Source organism: Myotis myotis, unplaced genomic scaffold (assembly GCF_014108235.1).
Source record: "Myotis myotis isolate mMyoMyo1 unplaced genomic scaffold, mMyoMyo1.p scaffold_m19_p_7, whole genome shotgun sequence".
In the NCBI taxonomy this organism is placed as follows: domain Eukaryota; kingdom Metazoa; phylum Chordata; class Mammalia; order Chiroptera; family Vespertilionidae; genus Myotis; species Myotis myotis.
This window is the reverse complement of record NW_023416379.1, coordinates 80,891,862-80,909,513: the sequence shown is the minus strand read 5'-3', so window position 1 is coordinate 80,909,513 and position 17,652 is coordinate 80,891,862. Positions and strand designations below refer to the sequence as shown.

Genomic DNA, 17,652 nt, shown 5'->3' with positions numbered 1-17,652 from the left:
CAAAGCTTGCATCTCCTGAGTGCCGGGCTAATCCCAAAGCTCAGTGACTGCGTTTGACACTATATGAACAGTAACCAGAAAAGGGAGACTGTGACTTGAGTGGGGAATCAGAGGTTGTTCACGGTAAAATGTAGCAAACTGAGCAAATGAACCCCATTAGCTCAAGTTCCAGAAGATCATGAAATCATAGCTGGAGGAAGAGTTAATGATCACTTACTTCAATTCTATTACTTTGTATTAGTTTACAGATATACATCTAAGGGAAGCTGATATAGTGAGTAAGCAGAAAAGACAAACTAACAGAGCAATTAGGCAGAATCTTAATTGTCTGAAATCTTCTCTAGAACTTGCACCATGTTCCACCATAGGAAAATACTAGTTGTGGCAGAAATTCAGTATTGATGATTTATTTAGAAATGGTAGCGATTTATAAATGTACACACTATTGTGTGCCTTTTAAAAATCTATACTGTGGATATTTTACTATTAGAATGGTAAATTTCTAACGGTACTTATTTTAGGTTTTAAGCATACAGGATACAACAACATGGTGATGAGACTGAACTGATGGGCCAGATATGATGCACAACCTTATATAGGATGAATTTAAGTTATCAATCAATGCAAAGCCTACCTAAACTTTTAATAATTTTTATTAAGTCAAGATGATTGCATAAACTCCTCAGGTCAGTCATTTCCACCCCATATGGATATGGTGATCAGTGATAGTAAACTTGTCGCAAGAATAATGCTTACATATTTGTATGCTATTGAAATAAAGGTAATTTTAAAAGTATCAAATGTCATTTTACTTCCATTGTGTACCATTGTAAAGCTTTTAGTCTAAAGGAATCACAAATTAGAAAATCAATCCCTTTGTCCAATTATAGCTCTATTTCTCATTCAGAAAACATGGTCTCAAGCAAGTAATTTGCTTCATACAAAAAGCTCAACACCAAGGGTAGTGTCAGCTGTCCAATATCCAAACATTTCCACCATCACGCCATGTTTTTTACTAAGGGACTTGTTTAAAAATAAAACATACTAACAAAATAAACCCCACAAAATCCCCCACATGCTCAGAAAGGAGGCTTGCTCCACTCTCTGCCCCCGCGTGAGCCCAGATTGGTTTAAGCTGATTACTGTGTCATCATTCCTCTCGCAGTGATTGGTTTAGGCATGGGCCTGGGGAATGACACTCAAGAACAGGTTTGTTGGGGGTGTTCTGGGAAAACTTTCTCCACTCTTAGAAGAGATGCACAGAAAAATGCAGCTTCTTCTTCCTTGGGACCTTGCTTTGCCTGGATGTGTTCCCCCGTTGAGTATAAAGCTTCTGGTCCCAAATGGGCAAAGCAGAGTGAGGATGAGGGCCTGGATTTTTGAGGACACCCTTGAGCCTCTAAACTGACCAGCTCTATAAATGCTGTGTTTCTGGACATCTTGTTAGGCGAGGTAAGAAATGTCCTTACTACGTAACCCGGTTGCAGTTGGAAACACAAAATGATAAAGAGCAAAATTGCCTCTAAAACTTGCTCAGATGTGCCCTTCTTGGATACAAGTCTGACCAAGAGGTGTGGGTGATCCAATGAACTATCCTTAAAGCTATCACCACATGAGCTCAAAGAGCATTTTCTTAAAGCCCCAACGCCAGCATTGTGTAAATGGCAGCTGCTGAAAGAGTGCTGTGTGAAATGACAAAAGGGCATCTGATGTTCCCCTTGAACATATAATAGGGACTTTGGGTAAACAAGGCAAGAAAATCCAAAAAGAGGGGGAGGGATTTTGCCAGCCAATCATTGAATTTATCCCCTCTTCTCTCTAGGCACATGCCTAAGCTGCATTATTCAGCCTCTGTTATGACTAAGTTCTAATCAGAAGATGTAAGAGGAACTGACACATACTACTTTCCAGACCGAGATAGAAAAACCTCCCAGGTGTACTCTAGGTTTCCCCCCTTTCAGCTGACTAGCTGGGAAATGACCTCAGGAATGACCTTGGCAACCATAAGTTGAAAGTGTATAAATGACTTATGGAATTGAAGCGTCTGTGTTCTACCTTTTTCTGCGAGCAGGAATATGTACTATAATGGACCGCTAACCTTGAATAAGATATACCCTTTTATTGTGGTACCAAGTTTTTAGAGGTTTATTTGTTGCAATTACTAGTAATACAACATAGATGATACAGTAGAGTTAGAGTTCTAGTGACTAATGATACGAGTGAATTAACAAGTGAATCCAAGTTTATAAATAAGGACACTGTGGATCAGAGAGAGTTGGGAATCTCACCCTAAGCACCAAGGAAGCAACTTCTAGAGCTTTCCTAGAACTCAGCTCCTCTGTATCCAAGCTCATGTTCTTCTGGTGTCCTGTCCTGCAAAAGGACAAGCAGATAAATTCCAACTTGGTTCCAAGTGCTGAAAATGACATTGACCAAGATATGTCAGAGAAGACAAATCCTGTATGAATCGAACACTACAGGTTTTTGTGTTGTTACTGATTGGGCCCTAAATGCACTGCTTTCAGCTTTATATTAAGCTTTATTTAAAATCTGATTTACTAGAATTACCATGTGATTGGTATCTGCTGACATTTTAGTGCAAAGTAACTCCTTGGAGTTTGATTTTAAATGTTGTTAACATTTTTCTTCCTTTAAGCAGACAATTTATCTTTCTAATGAATGCATAATATTGCTTAGTATTATCCATATATGGTATCAAAATTAAGGATCCATTTTTTTCTTCTTGCACTTAAACATTTTTTTCTAATAAAAAATTAATATGTTTTTGTTATAGAAAAGCAATTTAAACATCACCCACTGAGCCAAGTTTTCACCTTTGGAGTGGGAGGTTAAAGGTAAGACAGGGGAAGAGACTATAATAATCCATGTTGCAATAGATTAGAGTTAGAGACATAAGTATAAACTCATATTTAGGTTAATATAGATACAGAGAGTTATATAAAGAACTATTTATGGATATACACGTACACAGATTAGTATAACCTATTTCCTTGCTTTCAGCTGAGAGGACTTAGAAGCAATAATACCACAACAAGAAGCACATAAGGCATCCAGATCTTATACTTTTTTCTAATAAACACAAACCAGGGCTCCTTAGAGAAGTGGCTGATTCTAGGACTGGAGCAGGAAAGTTGCAGTTGAGCCTGGAATATCTCATCATGCAACAAAATAGGGAATAACTTCTTTCAAGTACCCAGCAGTAATGGTATATGTCAAAAGGACATAGGAGCCAATGGGAAGAGCTCCCAATAATAGTCAAGGTTGGATGAATTTGAGCCACAAAGAAGTATTGAAGTATAACCCAAAATATAAGAAAATGCTTAGAAATGTCCTTGAGTCAGTACTGATATAAATGAAAGATTGAAAGGATAAAACAGAATAGAATAAAAGAGTAGAATGGAATAGAATAGAAGAGAATGGAGTAGAATAGAATAGGACAGATCTCCCATGTCAAAGAATTTCAAATAACTTATGTAGACTCCATCCTCAAGGAGGGAGGAGGTGGAGCATGGCTCCCACTTCTTAAGTGTGAGCTCCCATAGTGACTTCCTTCCAAAGGGGAGCCTATGGAAGCAGAGTAGAAGAGTAACTTTACAGCAGAGAAAGTTGACAAACACTACTTCAGGCAGGTTCATTCAATATGATAGACATGTTGCTAGACTATACCCTTAATATGATATAATAAAAATGGCACTTTACCTCTGTGTTATTCCTCCCCAGATTTCCTAACCCCAATCTAATAAGACAAGCACCAAAAAATTCCCAATTGAGGGGCATTCTTCAAAATACCTGACCACTACTCAAAATTGTCAAGGTCACCCCAAACCAGAAAAGTCTAGAGAAACTGTCACAGCCAAGAGGAGTCTAGGAAACTTGATGACTAAATGCAATGTGGTATCCTGAATGGAATCCTAGAACCAAAAAAACCCCCAAAAAACATACAAACAAAAACCCAGAATATTAGTAAAAATTAAGGAAATCCCAATAAAGTATGGACTTTAGTTAATAATAATGTATGAATATTGGTGCATTAATTGTAATAAATATGCCATCCTAATGCAAGGTATTAATAATAGGGATGGAATGTGTTGTATAAAAGTGCTCTGTGTACTATTTTTGCAATTTTCTATAACCTAAAGCTTCTACATTTAAGGTTTTTTCTTTAAAAGCAATAACCCATGATCCCATAATCTAGCAATAAAAATAAACACTATAATACAGATTTTATTTTTTCCAGTGTCTACTTTTATTTTTCAAAGTGGTTTCATACTTTTTCATTTAACATTTGGTGGATGTATTTTGATGCCCTTATAATTCTACAACGTGATTTGTATTTACTTTAGAGTAGTTCATCTTAGGATGTATCACATTATTTAGTCAATTACCCATTGGTGTCTTTATTCTTCTCTAATTCCATTGAACTTATTAGGGAAGGAGTTGTGGGAAATGGAGGCTGTAAGAAGAGAGGAAGCAATTCTGACCTATTTGTTCATTGTGAAAAACAGACAGGTGGGCCTGGTCCAGTGCTGCCAGGGAAAACAAGAGATCTGAACACTGGTTTTAGCTTTGCAAATAACTTGGGTTATGGTTAATTTCACTTAACCTCTACAGTTCTTAGTGTCCTTACCTAGAAAATGAACTACATAATTTATTCAACTGTCCATTCCTAAAATATATTTTGCAAAAAGACCATTTGTATATATTTTGCAAAAAGACCATTTTTAAGAGAATTTTACGTATAGGATATGGCCAAGCATACTTAATATGATAAAGAGGGTGTAGAAAATAGATGACAGATACATTTCCTCTTTGCTGTATAATCAAAAACAATATCCATCATGTTGCACTAATGGAATACATTATGTGAAATGGCATGAAGATCTAACAGTTATGCAAAGGGGACTCTTCCCACTGAAGGAGAGGGAGGACTAGCCTATAAATGCTGCAAGGAGATTGAGTTCAGCTAAACACAAAGAAGGGGGTGTCTAAAATAGAATGGGCTTTCTAGAAAAATGAGTGGGTTCTTGTATGTGAAGAATTTTGCAGCAAGAGCTCGATGGAGAATCATCAGGGATATTCAGAAGCAACACCTTCCCTTGGTAGGAATTCAAACTGATGGCCTCCAAGTTCACTTTCAATTTTAAAAGGCTAGAATTTTTCTTTAATTTTAGGGACAACACCACCCTTTAGTCTACTGCCCGCAAGTATTGTCCCTGCTTCTGAGCTCTCTGTCGTCTCATTGTTCTCTAGATAACGGAATAATAGATTCCACTAGCAAAAATAAAAAGCATTGAATTATTAAAAGGATGGGACCTTTGGTTTGTTTATATGCATGGGTGGGCACCTCTCTAAGCATCCAATGAAGAACACGTCTTTCACTGTTACTAAGAAGGTGTGAAGAAATCAGCTCTTGAAACTCAATCTTCTATATGAAGTCAAGGCTAAAAGAAGAGAAGCTTCGGAAAACAGGTCTCCAGTTCACAATCAGACTTTAGAATTTGTCCTCAAGATTTCTCCCTCTTCTTTCCAGAACATGAACTTGTGAAAGCCCTGACAGGTAAGAAATAACACACACACACACACACACACACACACACACACACAAGCTTATTAATATGCAAGTTTTTGATCTGATGCAGGTGAGAGTTCCTCACCTTCACACTTTTGTTTACTGAGGGAGGATTTGTACCTGGTGAATTTTGTTTCCTAAATGGTGAAGGTGACTCACTGTTTTACACAGCAAAGGACTCCAATGTACTTACCCTTACCCATCTAGCCCATCAAGCAAAAACAATGTGAGGAATATCCCAAAATGTGTGTGTGTGTGTGTGTGTGTGTGTGTGTGTGTGTGTTTATTTTTTCCCCCTGGAATTCTGCTCAAAGGAGGAAATTAGACAGCCTCTCATTCCCCTTCATCTCAGCATAAATCAGATGGCTAGAAACCGGCTGGTTTCGGAAAAGGCGAGATGAAAGAGAAAATGGGGGGAAGAGGGCTGAAACCAGCCTTTAACAACTTTTTCTCCTAAACTTCAAAAGTACAGAGTGGGAACGTAATATTTTATGAGAAACCACATATTGCATGTAGATCTTCACACACACACACACACACACACACACACACACACACACACACACACGGCTGCTATTGGCAATTGTGTCCTCTCCAATCACCAGAGCCAGGAAGGGATTCCTAGAGCCCAAAGCACCGCGGAAGGATGGGGTCCCTGGCAGCCCTCGCTGCAGCTGATCCTCTGTGGACTGACAGCGTGGCGTTGCCAGGATCCCTCTGCACGCTTGGCGGCATGCTAAAAATGCAGCATCATCCTCTCTGCTCCTTTCCTTCAGCCAAAGAGCAGAATTCGAGGGCAAGGGAACCCGGAGGGGCAAAGCTGGCCGCCTGCCTCCAGGAGCTCCCTCCCTGCACCTCCACCCGCCTGGCTCGGGCTCTAATAGCCTCCGCTCCAATGGGCCAGCAGCGCCTGCTCCCATTTCCTCTTCCATTCACTCCAGCGGGGAGCAAAGAGGGAAAACAAAACTCTAAAAATAACTGTCAGCATCTTAAGAAAGGAAAAGCGTAGCTGCTCCCCCCTCTCGTCCTTCTACCCGCCCCCCCTCCCGCCCCCTCGCCCCATCCCTCCTCCCCCCTGTTTATGGGGCACATGTCTGCTTCTTACAACACCGAGGCACATGGTTCCCGCTCGGCGCCAAACCCCGCCAGGACGGAGAGGAAATCCACACCGGTGGGACGCTCCGCACCGAGCCGCCTCCGGCGAGGGAGGCCGGGGGACTGCAGCAGCGAGATGAAGGGCTAGTCCGCGGGATCGCAGCTCGGGCGGTGAGAGGGGGCGCGGGGGCGCGCGGGCGGGGGGAGGCCGGGGCGGGGGTGGGCCCCGCGGAGCCCCCGCAGCGCGCGGTCGCTGTTTGCCCGCCTTGCTGCAACTTGCTGCAGTGTTTGAAAGAGTAGTGAGCGCATGGAGGTGGGGCCGGGGAAAGACCAGGCGGAGGGGTCGGGGTGAGCGCGGAGGGGGGCGGGGAGGCGGCGGCGGTGGGGAGGGGGGTTTGGTCCCAAAGGGGGCGGGATGCGGGAGACCCGGGTCGCCCGGCGCTGACACGTGTCACATGTGCTTTTTAAGACGGCCGGGAGCGCCTGCAAGCTGGATCTGGTGGAGGATGCTGCTGCGGCAGGTGCTTCGCAGAGGGCTCCAGTCTTTCTGCCACAGGCTGGGCTTGTGCGTGAGCCGGCACCCCGTCTTTTTCCTCACCGTGCCCGCAGTCCTGACCATCACCTTCGGCCTCAGCGCGCTCAACCACTTCCAGCCCGAGAGCGACCTGGAGCGCCTGGTCGCTCCCAGCCACAGCCTGGCCAAGATCGAGCGCAGCCTGGCCAGCAGCCTTTTCCCCCTGGACCAGTCCAAAAGCCAGCTCTATTCGGACTTGCACACCCCTGGGAGGTATGGCAGGGTGATCCTCCTCTCCCCACCCGGGGACAATATTTTGCTCCATGCTGAGGGGATCCTGCAGACCCACCGAGCCGTGCTGGAAATGAAGGTGAACCACAAGGGCTATAATTATACTTTTTCCCATCTGTGTGTGTTGAGAAATCAGGATAAGAAATGCGTGCTGGATGATATTATTTCAGTGCTAGAGGATCTCAGGCAGGCTGCCGTCTCCAATAAGACAACAGCCAGGGTGCAAGTGAGGTATCCCAACACTAAATTAAAGGTATGCTCCTCCTGCATGCTTCTGCCAATTAAAGAGGCAGCACTTCATTTCTTGCCCTAAACAAGCAAAGAGAATGCAGAGGTCTCACTCATCTTTAAGACTCAGAAGCTGATGCTTCTTTCATTTTGGGGGGAAAAGATGGGCAACTGAGTGAAGAAAACAGGCAATGAATGGTATGACTAGATATTAAGAATATTCAAAATCAAACAAAACAAATGCCAAAAAATGGGGAAAAAAAGGAAAAAAAAATGATTCCTGAGACCCTGCAATTACATCTTTGTTCAGGGTTAATAAATCAGTGAATGGAAAGGGGGAGGGGGAATCCTGAACAATTTGGGGGATTTCTTTTCATTATGGGGCTCAATGTATTTCTTATTACTGATTACACATCCACCTGGCGCCATATCCACCTACCTGCATCTTCAGCCTGCCTTGATTTTGACATGTAGGGAGTTTTGTCTCAGTGCCCTGTGTGAGTCTGTCTGAGAGTAATGGGTATGAATGCAGTTGGGATTCCAGGAACTGTGTGTATGTGTGTTGGCATAGCAAAAGGAGCAGGGATTTTCTCTGTGTGAAAATGGGAATGTGCAGCTACCTGATGTACTAGTTTACTGAGCCCTGTTATCTTCTTCTCATGAAAATATTCAAACCAAGGCAAGATTATTATAATAGCAGAAGAAAAGAAAAAAGTCCACAATCAGCAAAAATTGCAAAGGATGGTTATTTCAGCACTACAAATACTGTGCTGTTTAAACGCTCAATTCAAATTGTGTTGCTCCAATGAGATTTCTAAACTCATCCTACACTGTCAGGATTGAGCTGCTGCGGGCAATGAGGCATGCAGTCTCCAGGTGACTGAAGTTTCAGGGACAAATGTGACTTCCAAAGTGTCACTGCACCATTTGTATGCTCGACCCTATGCAGGCTCAGTGGCTATACAACCAAGTATTCCCAAGACAGGGGTTTCCCCAGAAGAAGGAATTTTCTTTCTTCTAGTGTGTGTGACGAAGTGTGTGTGTGTGTGTGTGTGTGTGTGTGTGTGTGTGTGTTTCCATAGGGATCTTGGAATAGGAGGAACCCCAGGTTCAATAAATGGATGGCCTAAATATAGGAAATCGCTAATATTTCTGTTTATCTGATATAGTCAGCATCTATACACACAAAATAATTTTCTCATGATTTTTGAGATCAAAAGCCTGTCTTTCCTGAACTGAAGGAGGATTTAATGCACTTAGAAACTAGGGATCCTTGGGAAACCTCATCACCTGCTTCCTTTTAACATGTTTCCCTTATTTAAATGCATCTGGAGGCTGACAGGGTTTCAGCCCCTTGTTTAGTTGAACAGCCCCTTGAGGTTTAGTGAAACTGGACAGATGATTCATCAGCTTGAAATCTAGGTAAGGGCTTGTCTGCTTCACACTTATTGAAGGGAGTATGATGAATATACTAGTATGTGGTTGGGCAGCATGCTTTTCATTTTCTGGATCCTTTACATCAGCATTATTGCTTGCTAAACAAAAGGATGTGGTGGGGAGTGATCTTTCCAGCTACAGCCTTTTAACTGAGTTCTTTTCTATGCCAACATCAGGTGTAAAGAAAGGTTTGAAACTTCAGCTAGTTTTCCCTATTGAGGCTAGTTTGCACTTTATTGATATGCATTCTTAGTTGGGTCCCTTGTTTCCTTTATTCAGCAGTATTCTCTAGGTGTAAGAGCTTTGGCCAACTGGCCACTATGGACATTTTGTTTATCATTATGACATTTATAGTACAGACCCCTGAGGCCTTTAATTCACTTATTTAATAATTGTTAGTTGTGCTCCTATGGTTTACCAGGTGGTCCTCTCAACACATGAGATAGAATTTGAGGCATGAAAATCGGGGTTCTTACCCTAGTGGGGCTTAAAAGTAGTAGATGTCAGTGTTCCCACCCAGAGTTACCTGTAAGCAGGGACTCTGTAATTTTTGGGTCCATCATTGAGCCAACTCCATGCTAGGCCTATAAGAGGGGCTCCATCTAAACTTGTTGCCTTATTGGTTGGTCGATCTACATCTTGGTAGAAGTCAGAAGATAATCATAAAGGATTGGAGTAAAGATTATGAAGGTCAATGTAGTAAAAGTAGAATTATCCACTAACCATAAAATAACTGAATTATATATTGGCTCTATAAACTGTGAAGCCTTTATTCTGCTATATTCTAATGTCAATGTCTCCTCAAATGTGTTGGCTTGACGCTCGCTGCAGACATCAGTGGTGTCCTTAAGCAATGTTTGGGTAAATGAATCCTTGAAGAATCTTCTGTGAACAATGGGACCTCTCAAGCATCCAGATATAATCTCATACAAGCGAATGCAATATAAAATATAATTTGTGGAGTACTGTGGATACTTAGAATCCTATCAAAGACCCCCCCGATGATTTTCAGGTTAACTGCCTGGCACACAGTAAAGGGATATGGCTTATTTCAATTGCATGTTATTTGGAAATAATTTTTTAAGTCATGTGTGGCAGTGACATTCAAAGAGTGTCCCTACAATGCTGACACTTGCTAAAGTTAGAGACTCTCTGGTGTATGAGGTTGGAGAGAAAAGTTTTATATGTATGTTTTGTGGCCCTCTGATTCATTTGCTTTCCTCTCTCATATTTGGATCACCAACCTTTCCAACTCAGGACAATATGGAAAATTTTAGTGCTGGAAGATGTTCTTGGAGGGCAGGGAACCAGAAGTTGAAGAAAAATGCAAAATAAATAGCAGTGGCTGGATGATATGACGAGGGATTGGCATTTTCCTGACATGATATAGCTTAGAGGTAGTCTGAAGATGTCTAAACACCGATTGACAGAATGGAGTGGTCAAACACCTTAGTTATGACAACCATGAGGGCGCCTTCTAAATATTATTAATACACCCAAGTAGTACTGAACACAGAAAGGTTTAGGACTTCTGATAAACATGATTATCTTGACAAGGTGATCCAGACAAGCAGGGACACAGAAAGTTACTAGTATAGAATTCTAAACAGAGGCTCAGATAAAGCTGGCATGAAAAAAGCAGCAGTCAGCTTAGAATAATACTACAGAAGGAATGAAACATACACATTTTTTAAAGCTGTGAGGGAAAGAGGCCAGAATCTGAAATCCCTACACCTATATAATGTGAACTCCATCATTGTGCCTATCATTATAATTTTTTTTAAATATATTTTATTGATTTTTTACAGAGAGGAAGGGAGAGAGATAGAGAGTTAGAAACATCGATGAGAGAGAAACATCGATCAGCCACCACCTGCACATCTCCTACTGGGGATGTGCCCGCAACCCAGGTACATGCCCTTGACCGGAATCGAACCTGGGACCTTTCAGTCCGCACGCCGATGCTCTATCCACTGAGCCAAACCGGTTTTGGCCTATCATTATAATTTTTATGTGGTTATATCTCTGATTAGGCGCAAAGGCCATGTCTTATATTCCTTCTATACTATTCACATTCCTCCAGCCCAACCTTATCTGTGTCTACATAGATAGTAGTCACATCATTGATTAGTAGGTTGATTAATTTGTACATTTATGCTGTATTTTCAAAAAATCATCATCACTTTTTAAACCTCTGTGACATGCTTTTTGAAAAAAAAAAAAAAAAAAAAGGCATTATCTACATTTTCCTGATTTCTATAAAGTACTTTTGACTCCAATAATTGGGGGGTCTTTTTTTTCAACTTTTGAAACATCCATTTTTAAACTTTCAGTTAAATATATACATATTGTTGAAACTAGTCTCGTGATTAAGATGAGACTGGCACTTAGAGTCATTACGCAAGGACTACTCTGGACTCCAGAATGTGTTTTCATTATAATTCAAGGGGCTCAGGTGTTGCAGGTAATATTTTTCTGCCTCTTAGGTAGGCCATCATGACTGCACTTTTCCATCTGGCTAGTTCCAAGAAAGGAAACAATTCCCATATGTCCCCTGTTCTTTATTTTGGCCACAGTGAAAAAACAAATAAAGGAGAAACAGACAAATGTGGTCCATGGCGAATGGTGAGAAAGGAATGACACAGATTTGATTCCCCTGCAGCCTGTTCTTCCCATTAAGTTCCATTAATAACATACCTCTGGACAAGTGTTTAAGTGGAGTATATATCCTTCAATGTACCATATTTAGGAATAGGAACAAAGAAACACTTTCTGCTTTTTAACAAAACATAGTGTTTCTTTGGGTTCATGTGGAATACATCTTCCCGGTTGTGGAAAATGTTGCCATTAGTTTTTTAGTTCCTATCTCAATGGAAGGACATCTTAAGCCAACATGGAAACTGAACACTAACAATATTTTTAGAGATTGCAAGAAAAGTTATTCCATAGACTTCTTTCCCTAATTCATTCTAAACCCTCTAAAGACATCCATGTCGGGATCTTCTCTGATTTAGGAAAAAAACACGGCTACCTTACTGAATGTTCTGGTTGAGTCCTAAGTGATGTCAGTGTTTTATATATAGTCTGTCATGTTTATAAGTCTGAGCCAGAGGGAGTCTTTATTTTCATTTTAGAGGTAAGGAGACTAAAGACCAGGAGGTTAAGCAATGTTGAAGTCCCCAAGGTGGGGCATTTTGAAGCTGGAATTTAAATCCAGATCTGTCTATACTGACCTTCATATTCTTTTATTTTAAATATATTTTTATTGATTTCAGAGAGGAAGGGAGAGGGAGAGAAAGATAGAAACATCAATGATGAGAAAGAATTATTGATTGGCTGCCTCTTGCATGCCCACACCGGAGATTGAACCACAACCCAGGCATATGTCCTGACTGGGACTCGAACTGTGATCTCCTAGTGACCTAGTTCATAGGTCGGCACTCAACCCTTGAGTCATGCTGGCGGACCCTGACCTTCATATTCTTAACCACAGTACTATTTTACGTACTAGTACCTCCTGCATCATTCTCCGTAGCAACGGCCCTTTGTACTAAGGAAGAACCAGGGCTGTAAATCCCAAGCCATGTGAAATCCATGTTAAAAGGTCACCAATGCTCTTTCACAGCAGCCCCCATGCTCAGTCAGAAAGGCCAGCCCTGAGGAAGGTGAAGTGAGGCTGATCTGCCGGTAAGGGAGTAAAGCTTGCAGTTTGGGCAAACTCCTACTCTGTATCTACTGTGGAACCTGCCACAAGAGTTTAGCAAATTCCTCACTGGCCCATGATTTCACCTGTAACATAATATCACAATAATTCAGAGCAAATTCGAGTGAGGCTCTAGGATCAACCTTAAGCGGGAATCTGTGTAATGTGACCCAGGGCTCTGATCCATGGCCTTAGGTGCCAGATAGACTTGTGTATCTCTATCTTAGATTGGCATCGGGAAAAAGGATTGATGAGGGAGCATGGAATAATACATTAACACAATGAGGACTAAATTGAGAAATATTCAGGAGACCTAAGTTCTAACCCCAGGTCTTTAAAGAATAGTTCCTGGACAAGCCCCATCACCAATCTGGGCTTCAAGTCCTAGGATTTTTCTGTAACAGTCCATCCTGTAGTAGTAAGTATCATTATCATATATTTGGGGGTATATTTTGAAATATTTTTCCTTTAGAGTGAAGATTTTTCTTGATTAGATTGGAACTATGCTGTTGAATGGTGTTACTCATAGGGTCCTAACTAAATTGTTGCACGTATATTTCCTGGTCACGGTAACAGTGTATTTGTTTATGAAATTTTTCAGAGTACCCAAGTAGGCAAAGGACTTGCTTGGCATTGGGACTAGATACTGCTCCTTGGTTTCAACAAAAACTCATTTTAAATAAAATTAAATAATTTTTTGGAAGTATTTATGTTTCTTTCCATTTTTGAAATTCAAGAGTTAAGAGAGGGTTTTAAAAAACGGAACATAAATGGTTCTGTCCATTTTTCTCATTTCCTTACCATCAGCGGAGGTGATGGTGGTTTCCTCAGTGGCCAGCGACCACAAGGACTTGGGAGTAGGGTGGGAAGAAGGCAAAGACATACAGCATGGTGGAAGTGTGGAAGGGGCTAAGGCCACTCCAACTTCCTCCCTCCACTCCCCCCTCCCCCCAAAAAAGAAAACCACTCCTTTGCCTCTCCTGCTGTGTTAAGCAATAATTAAAAGTGTGGTTTTTTTTTTCTCTTTTTCGGTTCTACTGTAAACATTATTATAAATGAAATAAGCTGGGATGTGCTTTTCAAAATATACTGTTTGAAGAATATTTTTTTTCTTTTAATCCACTAGCTATTACACCATGATTGGACCACATTGCTTTTAATACAGTTTTAGAGTTGATCAGCATACTGTATGTCCACACCTATTCCAGATATGTCCAGACATTTCTATGTATGCTTATTATCAACATTGGGAAAGAGGATGTCTGGATATTCCAGGATTCTAGATTTGCATAAGACAGCTCTAGATGGACAGCAGGTCTATTTCTTCCCCAACTCAGTCCCCTCACCCCAGGGTGGAAACACGGGAGTGACTCATTTCTGTGATTGTTTCTGACCGTGCGAGGTGGATAGCGTTACATTCATCACATCCCTGGCCCGCGGAAACATTTAGGCAATACTTCCGACTTAAAAGCGTGCCAACTTGCATTGCAAGACAAAACTAATTTGCCACAAAACTAATTTTGTTGTGTTCTCTAAGACCACGCTTCTCATAGTGCTGTGTATGGGCCAGCAGCCGCAGCACCCAGCAGCTTGTTCGAAATGGAAACTCCCCAGGCCTCAGCTCAGACCTATGGACCAGAAACTCATTTTAACAAGGTCCCACAGAGTTTGAGAAGCTCAGGTCTAAAACAAAGGTTGACTTTAGTATTGCTCATTCATGGCTTGAGTTTTATTTTCTCTTTTTTAAAAATATATTTTTAATGATTTCAGAGAGGAAGGGAGAGGGAAAGAGACCTGGAAACATCAGTGCTGAGAGAGAATCATTGATTGGCTGCCTCCTGCATGTTCCCAACTGGGGGGTGTGCCCAAAATCCAGGCATGTGCCCTGACCAGGAATTGAACCTTGACATTGGTTCATAGGTTGATGCTCAACCACTGAGCCACACTGGCTGGGCCATGGCTTGAGTTTAAAGTAACAAAAACACCACAAGAAAAAAAAAAAAAAGAGTAACTGAGCTCATAGCCATATCATTTAACCACGTGGTAGAGACGTTGAAGAAACGTCTGAAGAATTATTAAGCAGCTGTTCCACAGTGAGAAACCTTCACCTCTATCATCTGTAACTGGGCCTGTCACCTGCTTAAACTTAAAGCTGATTGCTGTTGTTCAATATTTCCCCCAAATGTTGAAATTAAATCTGTCTCTTTAAGAGAAAAATTAGCAGCATTTTTCTCAAGCCTCTTTGCAGTTATGTCACAATAGGAGCAACATTAAACCCAAGTTAGACTAATTACGTTAATATTATGAGAACTCAAGATATGGGAACTATACATAGGAGCAGAGTATTTGGGGGAACTGAAACACATGATTACAGTGGTGTGTATTTTGAAAGGAGCCTTGCAATCCATGCTTTCCTCAGACAGGATTGTTATGATTATTATGGCGAGCCATTCACTGAAATCAAAGTTATTCTCTGCCATTCAGGGATATTCAGGGCCTCTGAAAGCTACCTGATGAGCAGCACTCAAAATGAATGGACTGTGTTTAGTTACGGGATTTGTGTTAGAACAGCCAGTGTTTTCCCTCCAGAACTACCCTCCCAACATGGGGAGGCCACACCTGGGCCACTTTCACTTCGCAGTCTCAGAGGCAGAAGGCACAGTACAGGCACTGGGTTTTGAAAAGCGGAACCATGTTTAAAGGGTTCTCATAGTTTCAGAAGGTCTGAGAGCAGCTCCAGGTGTTCCTGGCAGATGGAGGCTTGATGGGCTATTTAGGGTTCAGCCTCAAAGGTTACACTTCCCTTTGAATGTTCAGTCTGTTCTCTCACCTCACCAGGTCTCTTGATGACATGGAGGGAGAGAATGTTCAGTTCCGATGGTCACTGCAGACTGATTGTCACTGCAGGTCATACTAATGTGGGCAAGACATTCATATATACATCCGTTTGGGTAACTATTTTAAGTGTCTGTTCCAGATTCAGCAAGGAACAAAGCAGATGGGGTGCTTGCCCTCCAGGAGCTGAAGTCTGGGGAAAAAGACAAAAATCTCATGGGTAAACCCATAATTGCAGGTTATCATGGAGGAAAAGTACATGGTGCGGCGAGAGTAGGATATGAAGACTTGAGGCTGCTAGAAATCACTTTCCTGAGGAAGTGACTGTGAGCTGAGACCGGAAGGGAGTTCACATTCTTCAAGAGTGGGTTAGACGGTAGAAGCAAGAGTACAATGGGGAGGACATCGTCGCTTAGATGCATGGAGCGAAAGCCACTGTGGATGGATGTTAAAGAGTGATGGTGGTGAGGGTGCCTATGGCTGTGGTAAGACTTTCTTGCCAGGTGGAGTCGCACAAGCTAGAAGAGAGTCTAGGAATCTAGATTTCCTAGGTTTGTATCTGTCTCCACTGCTTTAGCTCTATGACTTTGCACAGATATTTTAACTTTGTAATTGAGTTCCTTCATCATAGCCCCCACCTCTTAGCATTGAGTGGATTAGTGAGCCCATGATACTTAAGCAGTGCTTCTCAAACTCTGTCAGCCAGTGATTCTGAGGCCTTTGGTCCATGAACTACCCTCTGAGTAAGAAGGGTACATAGCACTTAGAACAGCACCTGGTTCATTGTCAATTCTTAAATGCTAGTGGTTTCACCCCTTAAGCACTGACACTGTGTCCTTATTCGGAATTGATTAATTGACTCTCTTGTGAACTCATAATTATATGAAGAACCCTTTTTTTCTTCAACCCTCAGAGTTGAAAAATCTATGATGTGGTAGTTATTGCTATTTTCTCAGTAAGTGCAACATGAGGGACATAGAGCTCTCTTCTTTTTGCACTAAAAACTTGAGCTTTCTCCAGGGTTACTGTTATGAATGTGAGGTCTCTTTGCTATGGACGGTAAAAGGCAGACAAGGAAAGTATGGGACCTAGGTTTCGGGGTAATACCTAATTAACTACCAGGCGCTGATCCCTCTGCCGCAGACCTTCTCAAAGTGGAGTCCTTGCACCCACAGCATCCGCATCACCTGGGAACTTGATAGACATGTAAATGATCAGATCTCATTCCAGACCTGTTGAATCTCTGCGGGTGGAGTCCAACAAGCCCTCTAGACTATTCTGATTCCTGCTGGAGTATGAGAACCACAGTTCTATAGTTTTCGTGCTCCATCGTGGCTGAGGTCAAAGGGAGGTTTGAGAAGACTGATGTCATGAGTCTCATCTCCAGAGATTCTGATTTAATTAGTCTGGAAGTGGCATAGACATGGGGAATTTTTAAACCTCCTCTTTTGATTATAATGGGTTACCAAGGTCTCCTTTTCAAATTTATGTTCCTTTAAGCCTTCATTACCTATTTTATTTATGTGACGATCTAACCTCTCTCACATAACTTCTCACAGTTGGAACCTAGCCTATGTGCAGGATCCTCTGCATTTCTTGGTTATATTTTCCACTAACCAAATCTCGCAAGGGCTTCCTGTTGCCCGGAGAAGAAATTATAAACTTTTGACAGTGATCTCTGAGAACTTTCCTGGGACAGGCCCCCAATTTTATTTGCAGTTTCAGGTTGCAATACACCACCTGCTGCAACCAAACCCCCAAATAAAGTCACCCTGAACTTTCTTTTTCCCTCACCGCCATTTACACTTTTCATTTTGCTTGGAATTTCTCAAACTCACACACATCTCTTAAAAACTGAGGCCCCAAAGCCACTTCATGTTTCCATGAAGCTTTTCTAAGAGCTTCCCAAGATAGAAAACATTTCCATACACTTTGTTGTTGTTTTTTTTAATTCTTTAT

At 41.7% G+C, this 17,652-nt stretch overlaps 1 protein-coding gene across 1 annotated transcript in view; it reads left to right on the top strand.

Annotated features, from left to right (window-relative positions):
- Positions 1-7,140: 7,140 nt before the first annotated feature.
- PTCHD4 (patched domain containing 4) overlaps positions 7,141-17,652 on the top strand; it is a 172,246-nt gene continuing 161,734 nt past the window's right edge. The window contains exon 1 of the mRNA XM_036317538.1: positions 7,141-7,569. Coding sequence (XP_036173431.1) covers positions 7,141-7,569 — 429 coding nt within the window. The remainder of the gene's footprint in view (positions 7,570-17,652) is intronic.